This window comes from Malus domestica, chromosome 17 (assembly GCF_042453785.1).
Source record: "Malus domestica chromosome 17, GDT2T_hap1".
Lineage (NCBI taxonomy): Eukaryota > Viridiplantae > Streptophyta > Magnoliopsida > Rosales > Rosaceae > Malus > Malus domestica.
The window spans coordinates 5504134-5513738 of record NC_091677.1 but is presented as its reverse complement, the minus strand read 5'-3'; the positions used below and the strand labels follow the sequence as shown (position 1 = coordinate 5513738).

Below are 9605 nucleotides of genomic sequence, written 5' to 3'. Positions count from 1 at the left end.
TTGGAAGGTAGAAAAGATGAAGTGAATGTTTTTAATTAACTGAGCTGCAAACTAACATTTTTGTAATTTTATTTAATTAACATTATTAGTCCAATTTATCAAATAAGTTCGAAATAAAACGATGGATTTTACATTAGTACTAGACTATAATGCTAACAAGAAATATCTTCCAATAAATCATTCAAAAAACACATTGTAAAATCACTTCGAGACCGGGGGCAGCTGCCAACAAACGACGGATATATTGATGTCGTGCGATATCTAACAAACCACGCGTTCTGTTGTCGTTGGTTAAAGTTTGCCATTAAGCAACGATTCCAAAACGCCGCCATTGAGCTTCAGGTTCACTAAACGGCGTCGTTTCAAGTCGGTTTCGTATGCGTCGCAGTCCGTTGACGCGAGGCACCAATACTTCCTGAATTTATGGTGGATGTAGAAATATCAGTCAATCGTATCCGATGATATTTTGATCCTAGTGAGAGAGAGAGAGAGAGGACGCACTCTTTCGCACACACTGCAAACACGCGTAAAGCTCCATTTGGTTTTGGTGGATGACAGAAACTACCATTCGTAGACCCTCCTCTGTCTGAATCTCATTGATTGGAAGCAGCTGAATAAACAACCACCATTTGAGCGAAAAAGGAAGCAACTTTAACGATCAGAAGAACAAGCAGAAGAAAACCCATCCAATTTCCCAGGTGGGTTTTCAGTTTTTCCTGCTTTTGACTGTGGTTCCGATTTGGGTTTTTGATTTTTGCTTCATTGCGTTTTGAAATTGGTGGTTCCATGGAGATTGGTGGATGTTTGATTGTCTTCCACCCTGCCCATCTGATTTGTTTTTGTTTTTGGTTTGGTTCTGAATTTGATTTTCCTGGCATTGGGTATGCTTTTGTTTGTCCGGATGAGATTTGGGTTGTGCTTGGATTACCGAATGGTCTCTTTGTCACCAAGTGACCAAGGAATGTATGATCACGCACCCTTGGATTTAATATCGAGGCTGGAGAATAAATGAATATGCACTTAGAGCTTTAATCTCCACCCTTATATTATATTCAAGGGTGGGTCACCATAAATCTTTAGAAACCTGACGTACTCGTTTGGATTATATGTTAAATGATAGGTTGGGAACAAAGTTGTGTTGTGATTCTTTTTTTTTTTTTTTTTTTTTTTTGTCGAAGTGTTGTGATTCTTCGATGGGGTGATAAGATTTCCTCTTGTTGTATTGGTGGTATCATTTGCTAGAGCATCTTCTTATGTGCGTGTCTTATTAGCAATTCGACAGCAATAGGTTGCTGTTATATTAATGGCTACATGCTACCACAAGTTTTCGTTGGTATGCTTTTGGGTTTGCTTGTATTCGTGTAATTGTGGTAGATTTTTGTGATTGTAAGCAGTATCATTTTTCCTTCATTTCACCTCTTTCAGTGTTGCCGGTCTATTTGGTCTGCGAAATTGATCAAGAAAACAATGCAATGTGGCGTGCAAGAGATTCTTTGAGATAGTGGAATGGAAAACAAACTAGAAGAAGATGATGACCATGAGCCAGGTCCAGTTCCTCCACTGAGATTGGACAGATTTGGCTTCTTAAAGCCAGAAATTTCACCTGAAGGTTTAACCAAGAGCAGGTCAGCCTTTGAATATGATAGGTAAGCTTATCAATTTATCATTTTCTGCTTTACTATTTGTATTTGGTCATAAAAAGTTCACTTAATGAATATGAGATTCGAGCAAATTAACATTTCATCCAAGCTAATCGTATATCGTGGCTCTTCACCTTTTTCAGAGAGGAAAGAAGAGTTAGAAAATGGAGGAAGATGATTGGGGTGGGAGGGAGTGATTGGAAACATTATATTAGGAGAAAACCTCACGTTGTTAAAAGGAGAATAAGGAAAGGAATTCCTGATTGTTTAAGAGGTCTCGTTTGGCAGTTGATCTCTGGAAGTCGGGATCTGTTGCTGATGAACCCTGGGGTTTACGAGGTACATGTTATTATCAGTCGTTATATCTTTATGTCATTGCTTTATGAGTTTGTAAGAAATGATTCTTTGTTTTGTTCATAAGGGAAGGATCCCCCCTTTTTGTTTACTTCTGCTATAGAATACTTACGCTTTAGTATTTTATTAAATATCAACCCGTGACAGAAGGGACTGTGTACCAAATCAGATGGTTCACGGGGATGACATAGTGAATCATTTGAAATGCATAATAAATGGTATGTGGCTTCATCTGAACCATCTGGTAAATCTGGGGTTGGAAAATCTATTAAAATGCTGTTCTTTAATGAAAAGCAAAATGCTTTAGCAGTTTATAATGAAGACCACCGCTGCCAAAATCCTAGCGAATTACAGAAGTTTGACAAGGCACTTTGGCGAAGTAAAATGTTTTATGCAGATTCATCTCTAATATGAGCTATCAACCAAAACTTATGTTAAACCTTTTTCTAAGTGGACTCCAGTTGGAGAATCACAATTTTCTGAAGCGAAATTTTTTTATATAGATTATGAACTGAGTTTGCCTTGATGCATACCTGGTGGTGTTGCTAGTTAAAATGTAGCAAGGGGTTGTAGAAAGAATACTTACGTAGTTATCATTCCTATCTTACGGTGTTCCAATCCTGCTGCCAGTCTTTGACATGGTTCGCTGTTGACCAGCACTGAAAAGTAATGCCAAAATTCAATGTTCAATCAATAGGATCTTTCCACCTTGAGCACTTCACGCCTTAGCTGGGTTCTTGTTAGTTGAATTTAAAGAGATACTGTTTGAGTCTTTAGTGTAGAAAATGGATAACGACGTGGTGTGGGATTATTTAGGTGAGGTTGATTGTGGCTAGACAAATTTAATTACACTGCTCTTCCTTATTTGTGATTATTCTTTTTACATCCCAAGTTGGTCTATCATCTTGTGCTCTTCTTTCTTTGTGTACACTCACCCATAGTATTAAACTAAGAAGTGGTGTGGTTGTTGCAGCAATTAGTGATTTATGAGACGTCAGCTTCAGAGCTGGATATAATTCGAGATATTTCGCGAACCTTCCCTTCACATGTTTTCTTCCAGCAGAGACACGGCCCTGGTCAAAGGTCCCTCTACAATGTTTTGAAGGCTTACTCCGTATTTGACAGAGAAGTTGGATATGTTCAGGTTTGACACTGTCTGTTTGTTTGCTCTTGCACTTAGTTTATGTCAGACACTGGATAATTTTAAATGGTTAAAAGAATGCAGGGAATGGGATTTCTGGCTGGTCTGTTACTTCTTTATATGAGTGAAGAGGATGCATTTTGGTTATTAGTTGCATTACTAAAGGGAGCAGTTCATGCACCAATGGAAGGTTTATATCAGGTATAGCTCTTATGCTATATGAATATCTTGATCTTATCTTTGGCGGTTTGTAGACTAATTAGATGCAATCATGCCCGCCATTACTTTACCTAAAAAGAAGAATGTTGGACCGCTATTTTATCATCTGGTCCATTTTCTATAGTCAAAAGGAACAACAAAAACAAAACAAAAAAAAAAATTGATGTTATCAGATAAAGCAATTGGTCAAATTGGATTTAGGTGGTAACATACAATTAATTGGGGTGAGGCTTTCTTAACGTAAACTTGGGTGTTTTGGAAGGAGTATATTGCTAGAAGGATTAATTGTTGTAAACTCAATAAGTCGTAATATATATACTAGGTTTCAAAACTATAACCTACTGCTCTAGGGTGGCGGGCCTTCATTTTATCTTTTATTATAATTTATTTTGTCTTCTAGGCTACTTGCTAAGCGCATTGGTTTCTCTTTAGGCAAATTAAAGTTTATCCATGTTTTTCTTTCTTTTCAAAGGACACGCAATCTGAGCATAGAGCCTACACCTTCGTTTTACTTTGTGTATCTGTTGTTTCCAGTGCCTACACCTTTGTTTTACGTGAAGGATTTTTCCTATGTTATTTGGTGGCCTTCTGAGCTTTCTGGAGCTCTAATTCTGTTATGATGTTTTTGTTGTTGTCTTTTCTATGCCTCATATCTATTTGGGGTTTTGATCACCTTGTTCACTTTCATTTTTATCTATATGGGTTATCCGTAGTTTGTTCCTTTGTTATATTCAAAGCCGAGAAAAGGATAAAATGGCTTCAGTGCTCTTAGAAGTGTTAGTTTATGCTTGTCATGTAGGTAGGGCTACCACTGGTGCAACAATACCTTTTTCAGTTTGACCAGTTAGTAAAGGAGCACTTGCCAAAGCTGGGAGAGCATTTTACTCGAGAAATGATAAATCCAAGCATGTATGCAAGCCAGTGGTTCATAACCGTTTTCTCCTACTCTTTCCCATTCCATTTGGCTCTTCGAATTTGGGATGTCTTTCTCTACGAGGTTAGTGATTTTTAATGTGTTGTCTCTCTTCTGAAGTACCATTGGTGGTTGGAGCCTATTCTAAAAACAATCATTTTGTACTTTTCACAGGGTGTTAGAATCGTTTTCAAAGTTGGTTTAGCCTTATTAAAGTATTGCCATGACGACTTGGTGAGTATATCAGGACGGCCTTCTGCTCCGCACCATGATAACTAGAATATTGCCTTCTCATAGACTTTGTTTTCCTGTTTCTTTTTTTACAGATAAAATTACCCTTCGAGAAACTTATTCATGCTTTGCGTAACTTCCCTGACGATGCAATGAATCCGGATACTTTACTTCCATTGGCTTACTCAACCAAGGTTTTTCTCCATATCCATTTCATTGCGTCTATCATCATAATTTCTTGTTTCGTTGATGGATGAAGTTCCAATATTGTAATTTTCTGCATCATTCACGCGCAAATGTCTTTCGTTGATCTCACTAGGTATCAAGGGGTTTGGAGGAAACGAGGCAGGAGTATGAGAAGAAGAATGGAAGGGAAGGTCAGTCGCCAGAGAGTGAGAAGCAGTTGGAATGAAGGTTGTGCTCATCTCATCGGAGCGCCATATAAATTGTCCGGAAGAATGTATCATTGACAACTTGGCATCGATCGTTGTTTGAGAGTTTGCGTCCTTGTTTATGAACTCCCATATTCATGTTACAAACTCAAACATTGTTAGATGTGAATATTTGTTAACGTATATTAAGATGGGAAAACCTAAAGGATATGTATAAATCTTGTAGTTCTTGCATTGATCTTGGTTGCAGCTATTCCACCTTCCACATGAACTCTGTTTTAAATTTTATTGACGATGTTTGCAAGAAAGAACTCCGAAGTTAAGCGATCATACCAACTCACATGCACAGGATCCCATCAGAACTCCGAAGTTAAGCGAGTTTGGACGAGAGTAGTACTAGGATGGGTGACCTCCTGGGAAGTCCTCGTGTTGCATCCCCCACCTATTTTTGGGAGCAGCCTCTTCATAAATGGGGGTAAGGCTAGCCGACATTCACCTCTCCCAGACCCTGCGTAAAGCGGGAGCCTTGTGCACTGGGTACGACCTTTTATGTTTGCAAGAAAGAACACATACCCCTCTGTTTATTGATGTGAATGAGATATATTTCTGATTAGACTAAGATCAGCCTTATCCCTTGAGTTAAAATTTAAAATTTCTATTTCATAAAATTTAAGTTTTAATACAGAAACGGTTTCTTTTCTCTAAGCCTTCGAGGTTAAATTTTTAGCTCGAGATGATTAAAGAATGAATTTTAGATAATTTTTTTTCTTAAAGTAACTTATAAAAATATGTAGATTATCCTAATTTAATTTTATGAACATTTTTACTTAAAAATATTTAGATTCCGAGAAATACAGAAAATACAGAAAAATATTTTTACCTAAAAATATAGAAAAAAAATCACTAAACCGTCACTATAAAACTCGTGAAATAATATGATAGAATGTGAAATACATGAACAAATTTCTTTTAATTATTGTAGCTATTGGATTTAAATATGGACAGTTAGATCTTTTTTATTTTACCGTTGGATTTGATCATATTAGATCTTAGTGTTGGATTCAATGAATTTATAAACATAAAACTAAAAAAATATACATGTATAGAGGGCCAACCCACTATTTAGGGAGGAATTCTAGCCTCAACTTGCTAAAAATAAATTTTGAGTTAAAACTATTTGACTTAAGAATTAGAACAAATTGAAGTAGATTTAGAATTTAAAATGTGAGTTTTACTCCAGAGTTAGAGTAAGTCCAAAAGATTTACCAATCGGGACCACACAATCTTTTAAATCATAGAAGCTAAAAGCCTAGAACAATAATTTACTTTATTTCTTTATTGAGCATGAGAAAAGTTGATGCCAAATATGTGCTCGTGGCAGAAAAGACCGAAAGAGTAGTTTTCAGAATTGATACACACAGACAGACACAGCTGCCCAGCATTACTTGACCCACATGATGACGGCACCCATTGACAATTGGCATGCATGCAGGATTCCCTCCTCATTTTCTGCCTCGAGATAGAAGGAGAGGCATCAAAGATTGCTTCCAAGGTGGGAAGAAGTGAGAAGAGATCAGCTCTCCGGATCTCTTCCTTCAATGCTATCGGATCAAGTGATTTGGATCTTTAAAATTTTATTTAACAATTCATCTGTTTTGATCTTTTAAAAACTATAATAATTTTGGATCGTTAGATGAAATTTTAAAAGTCCGAATCACTTGATCTGGTGACCTTAGTAAAAGAGATCAGATCTCTTCTTGGAAGAAGTTGGAATCTGTCCTACTCCAACCAACTGTAATATTAGGCACGACTCCTTCAATGCTACTGGATCAAGTGATTTGGATCTTTAAAATTTCATCTAACAATCCATATGTTTTGATCTTTTAAAAACTATAATAATTTTGGACCGTTAGATGAAATTTTAAAAGTCCGAATCACTTGATCTGGTAACCTTAGTAAAAGAGATCGGATCTCTTCTCGGAAGAAGTTGGAATCTGTCCTACTCCAACCAACTGTAATATTAGGCACGACTTGTTACACGACTTAAAGCAAGCATGAATATAGAAGTTGATGCGTTCACAATTAACATTGCTCCAGCTTGTGTTATACTTTTTAATAGAATAATATTTTATTTTTTTGTCAAATGATTGATTTTGTTAGATTAGCCATCATCGGAATTCGAACCCACATCATCATTTAAGGGCTCAACTTCCTTACACCATTGTAGTGAATAGGCACTTGCTTTTTTATTGAATAATATTAGGGAGATCAAAAATTTTAAACAAATTTGTAAACCAAATGATGTTATTGGTAATTGGATTATTACTTAAACGTTGATTAACATACTTATTTTTTATTGGTGACGCATTATTTGATTTAAAATTTTGGTATTCCTAGCATACTTTTTTTTTTAGTGAAAACCACCTAATGTTTATATTAACGAAACGATAACCTAGTTTTGTACTGATGAAAAAGTATTATTGTATTATTATAATTATTAAATTCAATAACTTAACTTGCTAAGAAACGTATGGTTTGACACAAATTTGTGGTTTGGCACAAATTTAGCATGAACATAATTGGGTAAACATGAACATGACATGAGTATGACATGAATATAAATACGTAGAGAAATGTTAATGAGACTCTTTCAAAGTGACTTTTCAAAAACTCTTCAAAGACTCTTCCACTTCACATTTTAATGTTAATTTTCGTGCCAACATTATAAATATTGTGCCAAAAACCTAAGATGGCAAAGAATCCATAAAGAGTCTCACTTTTAAGAAAATCACCTTAGCATTCAAATGAGTAAACATGAACGTAAAAATAACAATTAAGTATCATATGTATGTCTTTCTAATTTGAAATTGTGAATACGCCTTCGCGTTGGTGGTGATACTACTTTCTCAACTTGCTTTTACGTTGGTGAGTAGGCATTAATTGCATGCATTTGCTTAATTAGAAGATGCTTTCCAACAAACAAAAGAAATTAAAAGATGCTTGAACCTCCGAATCACGATATTAGGAGAGATGCATGCATTGCCACAAAAATTAGATGACCATTCGCCCATCTTTATATTCCAAAATATGATTTTCCCAAAAATACCAAAATAATTAACGACGGAAAATTTGGGGGATCAATTCTATTAATTTTAAATGTTAAAGATCATAATAAAGAGTTATGTCAAACTCAAAAAATATTTTGATTAAAATGCCAAATTAAATGAATACAAATTTGAATTGGGTGGTGTTGCATTGCATGTGAGATGCACCTAATAAGTTTCTTTTTTTTGTCGAAAATATAGAAATTTATTAAAACCGAATGGCAAGGTTTACATTAGCTGCAAGAATATTAAATAAAAAATCCGGACCAATCTCATCCCAAAGAAACTCGCCCCCATGCTTGGTAGCAAACGAAGCTACCTCATGAGCAGCCAAGTTACCTTCCCGTGGAACCAAGGGTGAAGCCAAAAAAATTTTTGCCGGTGGGTTAGCTAAGAACTATAAAAAAAAGTTAGTTTTTAAAAAATAACTATACGTTAATCTTATAAGCAAAGCTCGTCTAATTATTCTATGTTTATCAACCTTTAATATGACAAATGTATACGTAAATAAACAGAAAAAGGTTAACACATTGTAAAACTTTTTTAAATAGATAAAAATCATGCATAAAATAATTCAAAAATTGAAACATGCAACGAATTGCTTTTGAAAAGAATTAAAAGCACTATCAAAGTAAGTAATTATTGTCACGATTAACCATAAAAGGATAGTATATGAAGTGTGTAAAATAGATTTTGTTATTTAGGAAATAAATAGTATTGGTTAATGAAGTAAATAAATAAAAAATACATGGGCTAATAGTTAGATGAATATAAAAATAAATGAAATATAGGGAATAATTGGTTTGTACCCACAAAAGCTATCAAGGCTATAGTCCAGGATAGCCTTGTACTTCGCTCCGCCCTTGCGCGGAACGAACCCGAACTTAACAAAATCAAAATGCATAGCTAAAGAATCAATATCAAGGAGCACCCCTTTTAATATTGCATCCCTTTCCATCTGTCTATTGATCATACGAATCAAAGATTGGGAGTCAGATTCCACCTCCACCTTTGTACACCCGCTGTTCTACAAAACATCAATGGCAGCAAAGTCTCTTAACAGCCACCCAAAACCACCCAACCTTGTCTTTGAGTTCCAAGCACCATCGCAATTTCAAAGTTCCAAATTTCGGCTTCTTCCAACCTCCTTGCACGCCCCTTGCCGACATAATACTTCCAGGATGCCACGGTCCCTGGTTATCAATCTTAACCATCACATCTCTAAACTCACTCACCTGCCCCCTCCACAACTCCAAAGCCTTCGTTGGATTCCACATCGTCCCACGAAAAACCATATCGTTTCTAACCTTCCAAATTCGCCAAACACCAAAAACAAATTCTTGCAAAAACTCGTCATTGGCATCCATATCATGAACCCGTGGACATGCATTTTTCCAGCACTCCCCATAGTCGCTACCCAAAATTGCAAGGGAATCAAGATGAAGAGGTGAACCAAACCAAAACATGCGACTAAAATCACAGCTAAATAAGAGATTTTTTTGTGTGATCGGTACACGGAATGGTACACCACGTGTGACTAAACAAATGGTAGGATATGTATGCTAAAAAGTTAATAACTTAAAAAATAAAATTTCTCACTATTTCTATTAA

General features: G+C 35.8%; 1 protein-coding gene and 1 non-coding gene across 2 annotated transcripts; both read left to right on the top strand.

Moving 5' to 3' along the window:
- Positions 1–403: 403 nt before the first annotated feature.
- On the top strand, positions 404–5126 carry LOC103432094 (uncharacterized). Its single transcript, XM_008370259.4, has 9 exons — positions 404–698; positions 1426–1646; positions 1784–1979; positions 2968–3138; positions 3220–3336; positions 4154–4351; positions 4442–4501; positions 4594–4692; positions 4818–5126. Exons 2-9 carry the CDS (start codon positions 1507–1509, stop codon positions 4908–4910), a joined length of 1074 nt encoding a protein of 357 aa, XP_008368481.3. The 5' UTR covers positions 404–698; positions 1426–1506; the 3' UTR covers positions 4911–5126.
- An 83-nt stretch (positions 5127–5209) lies between these two features.
- LOC139193912 (5S ribosomal RNA) lies at positions 5210–5328 on the top strand. The gene has a single exon (XR_011578455.1). It is a non-coding gene; the product is annotated as a 5S ribosomal RNA (ribosomal RNA).
- Positions 5329–9605: the final 4277 nt, after the last annotated feature.